General features: G+C 43.0%; 2 protein-coding genes across 3 annotated transcripts; both read right to left on the reverse strand.

Moving 5' to 3' along the window:
- Window positions 1-877: 877 nt before the first annotated feature.
- Window positions 878-8,865, reverse strand: tmem59l (transmembrane protein 59-like). Its single transcript, XM_077606456.1, has 8 exons — window positions 8,588-8,865; window positions 6,971-7,076; window positions 6,701-6,795; window positions 6,486-6,638; window positions 3,966-4,071; window positions 3,350-3,473; window positions 3,158-3,275; window positions 878-2,225 (listed from the first exon to the last, which is right to left on the reverse strand). The coding sequence occupies exons 1-8, from the start codon at window positions 8,747-8,749 to the stop codon at window positions 2,058-2,060; spliced, it is 1,032 nt and encodes a 343-aa protein (XP_077462582.1). The 5' UTR covers window positions 8,750-8,865; the 3' UTR covers window positions 878-2,057.
- Window positions 8,866-11,239: 2,374 nt separating this feature from the next.
- serbp1a (SERPINE1 mRNA binding protein 1a) lies at window positions 11,240-15,739 on the reverse strand. 2 transcript variants are annotated; one of them, XM_077607107.1, is made up of 9 exons: window positions 15,367-15,739; window positions 12,985-13,279; window positions 12,769-12,909; window positions 12,603-12,674; window positions 12,369-12,443; window positions 12,111-12,282; window positions 11,790-11,834; window positions 11,511-11,720; window positions 11,240-11,442 (listed from the first exon to the last, which is right to left on the reverse strand). In XM_077607107.1, exons 1-9 carry the CDS (start codon window positions 15,629-15,631, stop codon window positions 11,386-11,388), a joined length of 1,332 nt encoding a protein of 443 aa, XP_077463233.1. In that variant the 5' UTR covers window positions 15,632-15,739; the 3' UTR covers window positions 11,240-11,385. The 2 variants fall into 2 exon arrangements, with proteins under 2 accessions (XP_077463233.1, XP_077463234.1); XM_077607108.1 differs by having other exon boundaries at window positions 12,111-12,279; window positions 15,367-15,738.
- Window positions 15,740-17,070: the final 1,331 nt, after the last annotated feature.

Below are 17,070 nucleotides of genomic sequence, written 5' to 3' on the forward strand. Positions count from 1 at the left end.
GCTACTTTGAATAACATTTTAATCCGTTTTCAATAAAAAAATTAAAAAATTAAAAGCCAGCAGGTGGCGTAAGCCTCATTCATTTATTCATTTTCCTTGCCACTTATACACTTAAGGGTCGCAGGGGGTCCTGGGGCCTATCCCAGCTAACAAGGGGACAGATTTCTATTGACTATTTAAGGTTTAAATTAAAACGCTTCAATCTGATTGTCCATTAGCGAATGACCATAATGTTTTTTTCATTTTCCGTCCGGCTTATCCACCCAAGAGTCCCGGGGGGGGGCGCTGGAGCCTATCCCAGCTAACTCCGGGCACCAGGCGGTGTCGCGGGCCATAAATCTTGCAGATTAAAGATTTTAATTTTCCGAGTGTGCCATACATTATTCTATTAATATTGCAACTTTTCTGTTGACGTTCTAAGAACGAATCAGGCAAATAAACTGTCAACACGGGTCATTTTTATTGTCGATGAAAAGATTTTATTCATTGTTGCAAATATTGAAAAAGAACCGATTGAATGGTTCCATTTGTAGTAAATGATACATTTTGAATTGATGATGGGTGGAATGACTTTTGCTATTGTTTTCCTTTCAAAGTTCTCCTGCCAATGGTTCTTATTATAATCCACTTTCTAAGCATTTTTTGGCTAAATAAAAGCACCAAAAAGTTTAGCTTACCTACAAGGGATGCGCGGCGATTGGGGATTCAACTATGGAAGCTTGACTGGGCATGCTGGCTTCTTTTGGGGCATTCCGAGAGCGCTACGGGATAGTAAACTATTTTTTTTTGAAAAAGCAAATTTTGCTGCGTTCCATACACACAAATATTTGAATTGGATCGGCCGTGTGCTGCTGGCTGGGACAAAACAAAATTATGATAGCACACGGGCACACATACTTTACTACAAACTGCACTTGAAGTAATAATGGCAATATTTACATCATCGGAAGTCAAGTTAATATACAAGAATTTTTGAGGAATATTAGGGCCACACTGACAAGAAAACGGCAGCAAACTACCAATCATGAAGTGGTAACTTTAGGAAAATTAAGTTTTAGTGCGCCACAATGTTTTGTTTTTTGTGACAAAATTGAATCAGATTCAAAGAAATGTAATTTTGGAAAAGAAAAAATTATCATTCTTAATGTTTTGCAAATAAAATCAGATCATTTTAAAAGTGACTTTTTCAGAATTGAGTAGGGCTTTTATGTCTGTGCAAAATGTTGCAATTCTCACAAAAGTAAAGTAGGTTTCAAATAAAATAAATAAACTTGCCTAACGTTCACCACCTCAGAAAAAAGCTTAGTTTTAGTGGAAAAGTCTTTCTTTTATAGAGGGGATATTTTTAAAGATTTTTCTTCCTGAAGAAAAATGTTCCAAGAAAAAAAATGTATATTAATACTTGTACTTATTTTCAAGAAGATTTCAAAGTAAAACTTTTCTCGTTTTTTTCTGCCTTTAAAAAGCAAAATCTGATTTTCTTCTTAAAATTGAGAACATCAACCATATTTTTTAATCCTAAAAATAATGTTGTATGGGTTTGAAAATGATTTAAGTAGCACCCTTAATAATAAATAAATAAATAATAATAATAATAATAATAATAATAATAATAATAATAATAATAATAATAATAATAATAATAATAATAATTCTATTTCTTTAAAAAAAATCTGATTTTTTTTCTACCAAAAAGAAGTACTTTAAAGTACACTGTCCTTTTCTTTTCAGTGTGGCTCTAAAACTCCCCGTTAAATAATCCTCTATGTCTAGGTTACAATGTACGTACATATGTCGGTATATCACAGACAACTCAATGACTTTGCGTGGGACTTCCGTCTTTGAGAATGAATATGACGCTTTCTGCTCTTTCCCTTGGCCGAGTTGGTGTCTCCTCCGACGCCCCTGACCTCCGACGCGAGACGCGATAGCCTCGTGAATTTACAAAATACCCATGAAATGACTCTGAGGGCGCTTTGCTTCTTTCAAAATAATAGTTTAAAAAAAAAGAAGAAGAAGAAATCCAGTGAGTGAGTGAAGGGAATCCCTGTCATCTCCTAAACGCGCGTCTTGTCAAGGTCCACCTTGACGGGTAGCGGTCCGGCCTCCCGGTCGCCGTGGACAACCGCTCGCTTGATCCCGACGGCCAGCAGCGGGCTCAGCTGGAACGGGTTGACCTTGGCCTCCGTGTCGTCCAGGAACTCTTTGTCGCCGTTGATGCTCAGCTAGTCACAAAAAGTCGTGAAACGCTCTTTCGGGTAAAAGTCAGTAAAAACAGGTTTGCCGATTCCTAAATGCCCCTCATTGACGGTCATAGGTCTCTCATCAATTTGAGTTCTAATTAACATTTTGTTTTTATTTGGTCATTTAAGTCACTCTTTTGACATCATTGGAATGCTGTTCAAAAAAGTTGTTTTCTCCTATATTAATGTAATTCAATTATGAAATGATTAATAGATGATGATTAATGGTAACTAATTTAAAATATAAATAATAATAATAAAATGACTAATTATGATATTTTTCATTTATTAATTTTTCACAAGCGCCAGTCGAGAGTGTTCAACCAGCGGGATGTGGGAGTACCCTGGAGAAAACCCACACAAGCCTGGGATTGAACTCTCAATCTCAGATTTGTGAGACCGACACGCCTGTTATTATATTAGTAATATAGAATTTTCCATTTTTATTCCTGATTTTATCTCTTTTTTCCTACTTTTGTCATTTAAAAATAAGACAAAAATGGACGCTATTTTACAATTTTTATTAGATTGTATTTATTTGTATGATTTATTATTTTTATTGTATATTTATTTTCCTTTATGATTTTATTTGCAATCAGATATTTTCTCAGTGTCACAAAAGTAGAAGTTGCATGGACGCCATTTTACGTGCTATTTTAATATACGACATCTTTATTTGTCTTTAATTTTAGGGAATTCTGATGACTAACTAACTCATAGTTTATTCTGTTTACTTTTTTCATGTGTTATTTCTATTTAAATTCTTATATGAATTCCAAAATATTGATTTGTGTTTTGTGACCTAACTTACAAAGAGAAACAAACATTTTTAACATTCTAAAACTCTGGATCTGATTGGAGGAAGACACAAATGTCAAATAATGGCCGTCAATGGCACCAAAACGTGTTGGTACCTGCGTCTTGACGCGCTGGTCGGGCGCCGTCACCAAGCTGGCGCAGCTGAGCCATAACATGACCATGATGGACAGGAAGAGGCAGGCCGCCAAAATCCAGCGCGGCAGACCCGAACGCCTGACGAGTGGTGCATTTGAATACGTGATGGCGAACACGCCCAAAGCGCGTCTCGGGCGTCGGCGAGGGCTCACCGTGACATGCAGCCCAGGAAGTCGTGCTCGGCGGCGGCGGCAGCGTTTTCGTCGGCGTGCTGGACCTGATGTTTGCCTCTGCTTCCTGTTTTGGAGCCCGACTTCTCGCCGCGGCCCCTCGTGCCTGGGAAAAAGTTGTTTTAAAAGTAGAACACATTACAAGATGCATAGTCGTGTGATTAAAAGTTTCTTTTTCAGATATTATAAGAGATTCAAGGAAGATTTTGATGGTGTTATTCACAACAATAACATTTTTTATAGATTAGTTTGCTCCCATTTAGTTTTAATATAATACTTCAGAAATGTAAGTTTGCATTTTGTTGTTCTAATGTTATGACAATTAAGTAATGAAAATACGTTACGAGAAGAAGTTTGATTTTTCCCATTAAAAAGTCATACTATTATAAGAACAAAGTCGATTTTCCTGATTACGTTGGTAAAATTCACTTCATTTTTGGGTTTTATTATTATTACTATTTTGGAATTGAAGTCAGATTTCAAGAAAGATTGCAATATTGTGCATCATTTTCTTTGTTTTTTTTTGTGCTTTTTAACAAAACGTGTTATATGAGTCAGTTCAATAGTTGAATAGTAATCAAAGTATTTCTGTACTCACCGTGAGGCTTCTGCGTGTGCGAGTGGACTTGAGGCCAGGGGGTCTCAGCCACATCGGAGCGAGGGGCCTGCAGCTCGGGAAAAGAGTACTCCATCTCCGGCTGGCTCTGAGGAAGATGAGGATGAGGAAGATAACACCACAAAGGCACCACATTCAGACAATTGGATCAATTATTGTTGCATTTTTCCTTCAAATTTAAGCTCAGTAATCATGCTAAAATGTTAGCTTGTGAAATCAAGTAAGTTCAAATGAATTTTAACACATACTTTGACTTATATTTCCAATCTATTTTGACTGGTAGCCTCTCCCGATCAAAATTTTACACCGCCAAAGGCAGCGAATGAAACAAAACCCTCTTTCGGCCTTCTAACCATATTTCAACTGCATTCAACATTATTTTGACAGAAAAAAACCAAACGCCCCCACCCACCCCTGCAAATCTTTCACATAAGATCAGCGTTGCCCTCACATGCAATTTTTTGTGGTTTTTTTTTCCCCCGGAGACCTCATTAAAGTCCGATTTTTGTCTGGCCGCTGCCCTCGCCTCGAGGCCACAGTCACAACGGCGCACATAAAAACACACGTTTTGTCAAACGTCATAATAATCCAAATGGCATGCGCGTACCCGTGGAGAGCTGGTTTTTGATATGCGCAATGTGGGCGACCGCCTAGGGCATCATCTATGTGGGGGCACACAAGAGCCCTCAAAGATTCCCAAATATATTACCAGTTGTCTGGACTTTTATCCCTCATTTACACATCAGATTAGTGGCAGAGATCGTCTGCTGTGTAGCGGAGTTTGCAGAGGGGGTGTGGTCTCCGTCTAGCATCAATAATATTTCACTGCATCCAGTCTAAAGTGGTGCAAGAATTTTTTTTCCTACCATAACAAATTAATTATGATAATGTATTTCCCCAAGAGAACAGAAAAATCCAGTTTTAGGTTCAATCCAATCATCCAGAACACATCTAAAACATCTGCTGCAGTGAATTCAGATGTTAATTTTTTTGTATTCTATTTTTTGGGGGAGGTTCAAGGTTTGTACAATTAAAATTGATGTTTATATGTGTACTTCTACTCTTCTATGGAGTCCAAATTTGTTATTGTTTTTTTTTGCTGAAATGATACTACAGTAATCCCTCGATTATCGCGGCTTCACGACATTACGTTTTTTTCTGGAGGATTTTTTTTCCTTTCTGGGGGATTTTTTTTTTTATATTTTTTTTTTGAAAGTTCATAAAAATGTGAAAATTCACGCTTAAACTCGCAAGCGGGAGCCACTCCCCTGTCCTCCGCTTGCTCCTAGGACTCAGCACTGAAATAAATAAAAAAAAATATATATATATATATATATATATTACTTCAGTAAAAATATATATGTATATTTTTTGGGGAAAAAAAATATACATATATATATTTTTTATTATTATTTGTATTAATTTTTTTAAATGGGCGTGACTACTTTGCGGTTTTTCGTTTATCGCGGCCCTGTCTGGTCTACATTAACCGCGATAATCGAGGGATTACTGTATATGAAAGAATAACTATATTTGTGTTTAGGTTTAAGATTAGCCAGGACCGCCTTTGTGCATAGGTTAAATGAGGTCAGTCCCACAAAAAGCAAACATTACATTGGAATCTCCAAGTGAACCAAAAAAAAATAACCTTTGCGGCATCTCCGTATCCGACTTCTCCCACCAAAACATGTCATCAAATGTGCGTAAAGACAGCCGTCCTTTAATTACGCAGCTAATTTTGCAATCCGCAGTTCGGATGCAGCGTCGGCCGGGCGAGACTAACGTACATATTGTTTTTTCATTGCACTTTTCTTTGCTAACAACTACCGGGAACTTTTTATACCCCATCTTAATTACAGTCAAATGTTTGTTGTCGTTCCACGTAGAGATCCGCCGATAGAAAAAAGAGGAGATTTCGCGGCAGAAGAGGATTGGTCGCAGAGCGGAGAGGAAGTGGCGTGGCTTAAAATAACTTTTAACGAGCTGCGATTTTGTCGGAGAAAACGGCGCGTCCTTGCTCGCTTAACCTTGAAAAACGTGCCGAATCCAAAATGAGGCGCTCGATAAAGTGCACTCCAAGTCGCCTTTTACCATTTTTACAAACCTCGAGTGCCCCAATTTATAATAAAATTAAAGCCATTTCGATTGCATTTTGAATACACCAACAAATGTACAGTTTAAAAAGTAATACCATTTCAAATATTTTGAATGCTGAAATTGAAATGAGCATCTATGAAGATGTTAGCCTCGTACGGTGTTTGTAAGGTTTTTGGGGGGTTTGTAAGGGGAATCATAATCATTTATAAGGGCAGTTATCGGCAGAGGTTGACAGGCATGTTAGAAGAAGAGAAACTGGAAAAAGCAGGCTAGCAAAACGCTGTCCTGTGCTAGCATGCGAGCTACGCTAATGTGCTAATGACTTTAAAAGGCCTTGAATGTCGACTTAAGACAAGCTTCAGGCTGGGTACCAAATTAAAAAAACATGAACAAAATCAGAGTCACCTGAAAAACGACAACCTTGCCGTCATCTGCCTGCAGGTAAAAAGTCCAGGTGGATGAGATGAAACTCTGGGCGGAGCTTACAATGTCATTGCACCAACTGGACAAAGCCTCCATAACGGACGGCGGCTTGGGGCGTAGGGTCATTGCTTTGAGCTGTGGGTTGTAAAAATTGGCCGTTATTGCCCTTCTTCACGGGGGCGCAAACATTTTCTCACCTTCCTCCTCTTGATTTCGGGTTCGGACGGCTGGCTGGCGCAGCCCGTGGTACACGCGTCCTGCTCCACGAGTTTGACGTAAGCCTCCTGGCATGCTGTGGAAACACACGAGAAATCAAGCAATTCATCCTAAGATGTAAATAAGCATCAATGAACAAAGATTTTTCAGGCGCATACTGCTTTTTACACCCTGTAAAGGCCACAAACGCATAAGAGCAGGTTGCCGTGGGACTTGGAGTCCAAGCGAGAGCCACAGATGGAGCCACTCACCTCCCTGACACTCATCCTTGCTGGTGTTGAAGCCGGCGTTGCCGTTGACAAACTGGCAGATGGAGTAGAGGCGACAGCCGCGGTGGCAGGCGTTCATTATGGCATCCTATACCAAAGGAACACCGTGTGAATTCACTCTGTAAATTAGGACTAGCAGGGGCAGTCGGCCATCATTTACTTCAAAAATATATATATTACCGTATTTTCGACTATAAGGCGCACATAAAAGTCTTAAATTTTCTCCAAAATAGACAGGGCGCCTTATAATCCAGTGCGCTTTATATATGGACCAATACTAAAATTGTTATCACGATAAAATAAAATAAATCAGTCGATAGGGTACACCATCCTCTACAACTCTCACAACTACGGCAAGCAGCCCCCGACTCTACTATCTTCCCGTAGAAAAAGTACTGCGCAGTGACTGCTGGGATATACGTATAGTTCTTTTGTCAATACACCAAATGGATTGTGGCCTGGCCACAACACAGCTTTACGAAGCATGGAAGACAGCGTTGGAATAGTTACGCTAGCTACTAGCTAGCTACTATTTGCGAATAGATTGTGGCCGCCTGGACGAACGTATAAAACTCAGCGTTTTTGATGACTCATTTGGACAATTGTTCAATTCGTACACAGAAAATGAGGACTTTGATGGATTTGTGGGTGATGATGACGCGAGTACATTGTAAAATGCTTAAAGCATGACAATACTATGAGCAATCCACAATGACATTTTCGCCTGCTACCAGTGACCGAAACAATCTGGATAAGAGCCGAAATGGGTAAAACAAGTTCGGTTTTACAAAAAAACGTACTCTAAAAAATATTTATTTTCCATACAAAAGTTGTTATATGGCATACACAATTTGAAGTGAACAAAATACAGGAAAAACTTATAAGTTGACTGGTATGGAATATTAACTCATTCACTGCCACCGATAGCACTAGATATTCATTCCATTTTGACTGGCATTGTTTTGTATTAAAAAAAAACTTGTATAATGACAATAAAAGCATTCAATTCAATTAAAAGACCATTACAAACCAGATCTACCAGTTTAAATGAATTAGAAGTTGTAAAGGGCACAAAGTGACAGACAACCATCCGCACTCACAATCATGCCATTGAGTGGGAATCGAACCCACGTCGCCCGAAATCGAAGTCCACCGAGTCAAGCAAACGCACCATCATCTCAACGCCTGTGGAGAAACAGCACCCTCTAGCGGACAGCACAACCCGCCTCATAACAGCCTTGTCATCACCTCCGCTGCATTTCCGCGTTTACCGACAACAATAATCGACACGATGCTAATTAGAATACACCCGTGAATGATTAACATTCTTCGAATGCTCCGAGTTGTGGTCCTCGTGGGCTTGCGAGCCCACCGCAGGATGCGAACGAGGGCCACACCTGAGGGCGGATAATAAAAATAATAAATAAAATAAAACATTACAAAAAAAATCCATTGCTGCAAACCCTTTTGTGCAACCATATACCGGCCTCTCGGACACGCTACTCCCCGCAATGGTCGACTCCTAACGGGGCGTAACGACCAATTCCAAACACTAGCTCAATGTCATGCGGTCGGCTTGCATTTGGAACGGAATCTTACTTTTGCGGGGCCTTTGTTTTTGACGGCGAGCTGGCATTGCTTTTTGCAGTAGCTGATGTCTCCCAGCTGGTTGTCGAACACCTCCAGGGAGGACACGGTGGCGGCGACGGCTGCGGCTACGAAGGCCAGGAGTACCGCGACCAGGGCCGGGGAAGGGCTCATGTTTGTGGCTGGAGCGGAGAGCCTGCTGGGCGGCGAGAAAGGGCGAGGAGGAAGAGGATGCTCGGTCCTGCTTTTTTCGGCTGCAGCTGATGCCTAATGCTGGATGGGAGTGACGTCACGCACCCCCACCAAGTGCACATAATAACTCCCCCCCCATCCCCAACCATACTTGGGCTGCAGAACGGGGCTTCAAAAAAGCTGCAAAGATGTAGGTGGACGGTCTATTAAATTAAAAATGATGGGAAAATATCAGTTTTTATGTGCGTGTGTGTTTTCAAGGGTACTTTTAATGAAGCCTCTAACAGTAATTCTAAGGTTGACATTTCAAGTGCCTATCACACATTTTTACGCAATTAAATGTATTCAAAGATAGACGATCAAGATTCATAAATATCCATAAGTAATAAAAAAAAATGCATACAGAAAAATCAGTTAAGGAATGTTGCCATCAGTTTGTTAAAAGTGATGGTTTCACATTTATCTGCAGTTTGGCAAAAAAAACATGATTGGCCACACATCATGTAATTTCTTGCTGTAAATATTCAGATAAAAACAGGAGTAGTCTACTGACTGACTATCTTGATGTGCCGAATTAAATTCATCCCAGTGGGGTTATATTGGCAGTGTTCGTATTTCCGATAAAATAATGCGAAAACACCATATATTTATGACATCACTCAGTATTTGTACTGTAGTATTCTACCCCACAAAAAAATACGATAAGGTTGAGCTTTGAGAAGCACGTGAGAATGTATAGTGGAGCAAACAGGTGGTAGAGCAGGTCTGTGGTGGCGGACCACAGACTTGGTGACCCAGGAGACAAGCTGGTGCACCACAAAGCAGATGTCTCGGCCCCTTCTGTTGACGTGGGCACACCGTGACGCACGTGCTAAATATGCCGCATGTACGTTTTCGTTTTTGGATGACATGAAAATCCATCAGCGCTATTTAAGAGCACTTTGGACTCCATTAAAAAAAATGTCATTTGGAGTGCATGCAGATATAAAAATGTTGTGGCTAAGACCAAATCTTAACATTGTCCAAGGTTGGTACTGGAAAAAATGACATTTTGAAATAGGCAGGAAATGTCCAACTTGAGAAATTGGACGTGAAATTTTGAATAATTCCAAGGTGTCTATTTTTTATGTTTTTCCTCATCAAATAGCATGAAGTTGTAAAAACGAAGTAATTATGCAAATCATGCTCAATTCTTAGAGGTCTGATGAGAGAAACATTTTCAACTAGTTGTGGACTTTATTAAAAAAAATAGTTAAGAGGCACGACTAATGATTAATCGTTCCCAATAGCGACGTTTATTTATTTATGAGTATTCTAATGGATAATATAATTTCAGTGCAAAACAGAAAATGCACTCGGATAAAACCCTAAACGATCTTAAATTCATGTGCCATTCATTTACTGGTCAAAAAAAAACCAATAGCACTAAGTGGACATCTTTCCACAATCAATGATCATTTTAGAGGTCTAAAACATTCAACATTTTTATCGGCGCCAGCTGATTGGACACCAACATATTTTGATGTACCTCTTCAAAGGGCTCATCTCTTTTAAAACCAATTGAAATGTCAGAATCTGCCAGGAATCACATCAGCATTAGTGCAGAGTTGAGACCATCATCTCTGAATGCCAATTAGAGCCTTCTTGAATTATTCTCCATTCATTTGTCATCTACGAAAAAGGACAGTGCAAACAATTTACCGACCATCTTTATTTACCGACAGAGGTCTCCGCTAGCAGGGCAGGAATTCACACATTTGCAGAAGCGCGTTACTTGTTCCACACAATGAACGACGACTGTTTATTTCTTTCAGAGCGATTATGCGGGTGGTGGTGCGGGCCGCCGTGGGTGAGTTAACGAAAGCGGAGTGTGTAAACGGTAGCGCAGGTCGACGCTCCACTAAAAAACAATCTCCTAAGCTGAAGGGACAAAAAAAACGCCTTCTGAATAGTGCGAATTTGGTAACTGCATGCTTTTTTAGGCCCTCCCCATTATGACCTAACGTTGCTCTACAAAAAGAAGCCTTGTTTAAAAGAGACGTCTCCTTTGCTGTAAAAAAAGCCATCCTAAATTCATGAAAAGACTTTGAGCCCGTCTATGTTGAGAATAAAGTGTGTATAAAATCCCAAAAGCATCGTGAAGCAGAACCAAAACAAAACTGCAAATGTCAACGAGCGGCGGCGCGCACCACGCAGTAGACGTGCTCGACTAGCTCTATTTTCCAAAGGCAGATTTTTAAAGCAGCAATTATAAAAAGAGTCTATCAATGGACAAGTGCATAACCTCTGAAAAAAATACTGTATGAAAGCATCCCTGCTACTTTGTTTCCAAGTACAAAAACCTCTACCAATAAGCTGCTCCCGAGTAGCAAGAAGTCCTTTTCTCTTTTTTTCTTGTTGTTTTTTTTGGTCTTAATTTCATGTTTTTTTTTCCATCGGTTTTGTTTTTATTGGGTAAAACGCAGTCCTCACATCGAGTGTCACAGTCCATGACAGTCTTCTCCGCCGTTTCACTTAGCTGAAGGATCCAGGAACATGCAAGCCTCGTAGTAGAGGTGCTCAAGAACTGGTGGGCGGGGGATTCCTGTAGCCCCTCCCCCAGAGTGTGGCCGAGGCTCTCAGGCCAACGCCGGGAAGGCCTCGGGATCGTCCACATTTGGCACCGAAACGATCGACTGCGGAGGGAAAAATTTCGTTAGGAATTGGGACCCGCGGTTGCGATATTGCGGCGGCGGTGTCTCACCTTCTCGGACCTTCCTCCGCGTGGCGGCCTGGGGGTGTCGCCGCTGCGTTCGCCGGGCGGTGGCCCGCCGCGCCCACGTCCGCCGCGTCCACCGCCACCTCCGCGCGGCCCGCCGCGTCCGCGGCCGGGACGTCCCAGGTCTCCGAAGTTAATTTCCAGCTGGGATGTGATGTCGTTGGCCGGCTTGCGAAAGTGGTGCTCGTCATCCGTCTTTAAAAAAAAGACGAGCCGGATGGTAAATAGTCACTTGTTTCTTAAACTTTGTTGCCAGAATCTCACCTTTGACTCGAACACCTCCGGATCAATCAGCTCATCCTTTTTACCCTGCAAGATGGAACAAAGCACACTTGTTGGGAAAAATCCGCAGTGGCCATTTACCCGAACAACCTGCATTCAAGCTGACAGGTTTTAACAGAAGGTAGTAAGCGGGACTCAAGCTTCTTGTATTCAATGATATTGTCACTATTTGCTGAGGGTCCATAAAAACCGTTCAGACACTCTTCCCACGACATACTTAAAAAAAAAATGTTACTCCCCGGCTTGGACGACACCCCGTGTCAACGTCCTGGAAACATGAAAATTGAGCGCAAACAAACTCACTTGAGCCTTGGACTTGTGCAGCACGAAGCCTTTGTTCCAGTCGGCCCCCTCGTTGGCTTTGCGGATGTTGAACTCCACCTTGGCGCGCTCCTTGTCCTGCATGGCTTTCCACTCGTCGAGGGTCATCTCTTTGGGGCCTTCCTCCTTCACCTCCTCCGCCTCATTCTCCCTTCAACAAAAACACGAGAGGCGCACCGTGAGGGCCCGTCCCGGCGCCCGCGGCACTCGCCGAGCGTGCCCGGGAGGAGATCGACTTACTTGTTCTCAGAGTCGGCGGTCGGGTGCTCCTCGCCCTCGGTGGGCTCTTCGGTCACGTTCGACTGGTCGAGTTCGCTGCGGAGGGGAAAGCGTCGTCACGATTTGCCAGTTAAATAGTTTGGGGAACATTTCCAAGTCATTTGTCAACAGTTTTTGTGGCTGTAGACATTTTCCCAAACTACAGAACACGTTTGAAGACTGCTCGAACACGTTGATCATCTTATTGTAACTTACTTGATATCATCTTTGACTGTGCCCCAGTTGTGAGATCCACTTCCACCACGCTTCTCTTCGCCTTTCAGACCACTGAGAGAAAAACAAAAATATTTGGACGAATGAGTTTCAACATATTACTCAAATTCACAGAACAGATATGGCATATGAAAAAACATTTACTTACGATCGGTCGCTGCCACTGTGCCTGTCAAATTCCCGTTTTCCTCTTGAGTCAAAGCCGTCGGTGCGGCCCAGACCGCGTCCTCTGCCTCCGCGGAAACCCCTGCCGCCGCCCCGGCCCCTAAACGGCCGCTCGCCGATGGGCCTGAAGGGGGGACAGCGAGCGTGAACGTTTGCTGGCGCGAGGGCAGCTTGATCCGACCGGGAGGTGAAAACTCACTTCTCCACGGAGAATTCGCCTCCCTCGGGCTTGTCGCCGGGCTCGCCGATCGGCCTTTCGAAGCGTCGGGGGGGCCGCCTGTCTACGGGCCGTCTGTCTGCGGGTGGGCGACCCTCTCCTTGTTGGCCGCCCTGGCGACCTTCTCCTTGTTGGCCGCCCTGGCGACCCTCTCCTTGGTGGCCGCCCTGGCGACCCTCTCCTTGTTGGCCGCCCTGGCGACCCTCTCCTTGTTGGCCGCCCTGGGGTCTGGGGCCTTCGCCCTCCGGCTTGCGGCCCATTCTCCTCATGCCGGGGCCTACGGGAAGCCAGGTAGTCAATTACAAATGTGGACGCTAAGGATAAACAGCAGGGTGCCTCTTAAACCTTTAATTTTAGAAGCCCTCCTCGATAAATCGCTCCCACTTTAGTCCTTCCTGAAATTGTATTTCGTGTCTAGTAACATCACACATTCATTTGGGCTTCACATTTTCCTTGCATTCTTCCTCCCATGAGATTCCTGACCAAAATGTAATATGGCACCTATGCATTTTCATGTTTTGAGGCCATACAGCCGTCTCTTAACTGCTTCAGGGTATTACTCATCTTTCTTGGGTTATAACAACACTCGTCAGAATATTTGCCGCCATCGACCATTCCACCCCGCCGTACGGTTTGAGGTTTTAATCAGTCAGGCCTGGGTCGGATTAATTCCCTCCACTGTCATTTCCACGGGACGAGTTGACACAATTGGATGCGATTTTCCGCTGAAGATTAGAGCACCGCCAATCATTAGCTGAGGCAGCAGTGGGTGAATGGGTCGGAATGCGGCCTGCCCCGGGTCTGAACCTCCCGCTACCAGCCCGACCTGCACCAGGTTTGCTAACTATGAGTGTGACAAAATGTCAATATGGTCATGTATGACACTTTGCATCCCAGAAGGAAAGCGATATGCTATGAAAACCAACAGCTTGCCCCTCAAATTTTCCCCTAGAATAGCATCTATGTCGACTCTATGTCCACCACTGGCGCCACTATATGTCCAATTCATTTGGAGTGGGACAGGTTGAGTGAATATTGAACAGTTGGGCTCCCAACTTGACTTTATTGCCAAGATAACATGTTTTGTCTATGTAGAAAAACATGATTTAAATAATGACCTACCATATTCTGTACACCAGGGGTCCTCAAACCAATTCTGCAAAGTGGGTCCTGGTCTTTGTTTCAACCGATCTAGTGTCGACAGTTTAACCAATGTGAGGTCTTCTAAAATAAGTAGCCCCAGACTGCAATCAACCGATTACACTTGCAAAACATGTCTGCTTGTGCTGGTTTGAATGAAAACCTGCACCGGTTTGAGACCACTGCAGTACACTAACGACCTTGCCCTCCTATTTTGAATGAATCGAGAAGCCAATGAGTGAACAACAAAAACATTTTCTTACAGAATGTTGCTTTGTATATAGCACTAAAAATCTTCGTTCCTAGCTTGTGCGCAACAGTGTGAAAAAAACTACCATTTTGATATGGCTTGACTTTGATTTGAGATTGGTTTCCTGACCCACATATCGCCATAATCGTTATCGTGAGCTCAAGGTATCGCAACGGGAGGCGCCCAGAAGTTCTCACGCCCCCGAGTGCTGACCGAAGACGGTTATTCACGTCTTCGATGCGGCACATGGCAGGCGTGCAGCGTGAGTCCTGGCCTGACAACATGGTGGAGACATTGCTTCAGTCTTCCCGTATACCGAAAATAGAAGCATCCGGCAGCTGGGTGCAGCACACATGGAGCACCTGTCTCATCTTCTCTTGAGCAAGTAGAGCACTTGACCTCACACTTTACACACAGGCTGATCGTGTCCAACTGCGAGCAAGCAGGCATATTCAACACTTTTTGAAATATAGAATAGATAAAGATGCTAATAGGCTAATGATAAGCAAAGCAGAAGCATTGCGCGCCTATATAGGCGTCTCTTCACAACGATAATTGCACGTGGACTCGTTTGTTAACCTTGAGCGGATCTCAAATAAAAATATTGTTAGGTTTTATTTAAACGTTTTAGCATTAAAATGACGACTAACTTGTGTTATAACGTCACACTCATATTTGCAGGAGGGCCCGGACCATCAATGTGGGCCTCGAGTCAAAACAAAGTGTAGCCTTTCGTTTTAGTTATTCGAACCGTTGGTTTTGCCGAGCTATGTTTATGTTAGGTGGTCGTTGCGGGATAATTGTGGCGAAGAGCCCGGTGAAAAGGTGGTCGCAGGAGCGGACAACCACGCGGAGCTCGCGTCATGGCAGCTTTATGCACCTTGCTTTCTGTTAGCAATCGTGCTAGCATCTCCCAACATGCCCTCGGTTTGTGTTAACGAGAAGTCTCGAACGCATGCGGAAAAAGTGCTCACCATCTTTCTTGAGCGGGACGGGGGCTTGAGGCTCTGCCTTTTTGTCGCTCAGCGGAGTCTTTCTGTCTTTTTGAGACTCCTTTTTGGGCTGTTTAGCCGCCTGGGGTGCAGACTTGGCGGCACCGGGAGCGGCTGGCTCCTTCTTCTTCTTGGGCTCCGCCTGAGCCTGCTTCATCAACTCAAACGGGTCCGATTCATCGTCTAATAATTGGTCGTAGCGATTGGTTACGGCGATGCCAAAACCGTCTTGCATTTGTCCGGGCATGATGGCGCCCCTTCAGCAGGATTTTCCTCCGATTCTACGAGGCTTGGTGCGAACACTTCGCTAGGTGAAGCCACAAGATGGCTGGGGAAAGGAGATTCTTCTCTTCCGGCGCGAGAGACATACGGGACCTCGCCGAGTGGCGTGGGTGGGGCGTGTAGTCCGTTGAGGGAGCCGTACAATGGGGGACGCGCCCGCGAGGACTACATTACCCACAATGCACCAGCTGGCGTAGTTCGCCTACGGAAGCCATGCACGCGCGCTTCACAACACTATTCGTTTTGGGTCATTAAAGACATTCGTCAGGCCTTTAATTCACAACATTTGCCAGCTTTGTTTCGAAATGAACAATAATATTATGTTTGCAAGATTAGTGTAACTCCCAAGTGACGACAACGGCTTCGACACTATACAAATAAAATGAAAGAAAATGGTAAAAGCTAAGGAGTCTAACATGTTTTTGTTAGGTGAAAATAAACGTGTTTTTTTGTTTTATTTTAATCACATGAAATACTTTACTAAAATTAAATTTAAAAATAAATTTGTAGGGTTTTACTGTATGTGTATGTAGTGTTTTGTTGTGTGTGGTGTATATATATTTCTATATGTACTCGATGAATATTACCAATAAATACATTTTAAAAAATGAGGCAGAGCTTTATTATATTATAAGCATTACGGTGGCTATCCAACCAATACAACATGGATTTTAATTTGAGTCTTTGTAATAGATCCCACTTGAATAGATTACTAGGTGTATTAAATAACCCTTCTAAAGATTGAAAAATAAATGCAAACCCCTATCTTCCATTGCAGTTTTTTGTTTTACGGTATGCATACTAATTTTCACAAGTAATTTTATCAAATGGAAAAAATAAATAAGAAAAACATTTTTTTAGCACTGTTGCGCTTTTAGCTGCTGTGAATCAAACTCCTTGATATACTTATCTGCCCTGAGGGACTACTTTTCTTTAGAAAGCAAATATGGTAAAAGAATATTGTGTACTATGAATTCAACATTCATTACTGTGCTTGGTGCATGTCTGTATTTTGTTATACTGACGGTCGTTTCTAATATCAAGTCTGGTTGAGCTAATTAGCATTGACGGACAGTGAATATCGGTCCAGCCCACACGAGGACACCCGCCTTCTTCGTCCTCACCTGAACGCAGCACAGCAGCCCAAGCAGCATCCATTTCAGACATGACCTCCGTCATCACCAAGGCTATGGTGGAGTCCTACGCTCTCATGATTTTGGTCATGGGGATGTTCTTCTTGTACTTCTGTGGGATGGTGTGGGCTTTTTCCAACCCCAAAGTGAGCATAATGGTGATGCACCAGAGCCAGAACCCCGGGTCGCAACCGCCAGGGATGAGCGACTCATCGTCGGAGCTCACGCGCAGCACCTACGTACGCTTTGGGGAGGACACCGAGAGCCTCGA

The sequence above is a fragment of the Stigmatopora argus genome, chromosome 8, assembly GCF_051989625.1.
Source record: "Stigmatopora argus isolate UIUO_Sarg chromosome 8, RoL_Sarg_1.0, whole genome shotgun sequence".
NCBI classification, from domain to species: Eukaryota; Metazoa; Chordata; class Actinopteri; order Syngnathiformes; family Syngnathidae; genus Stigmatopora; species Stigmatopora argus.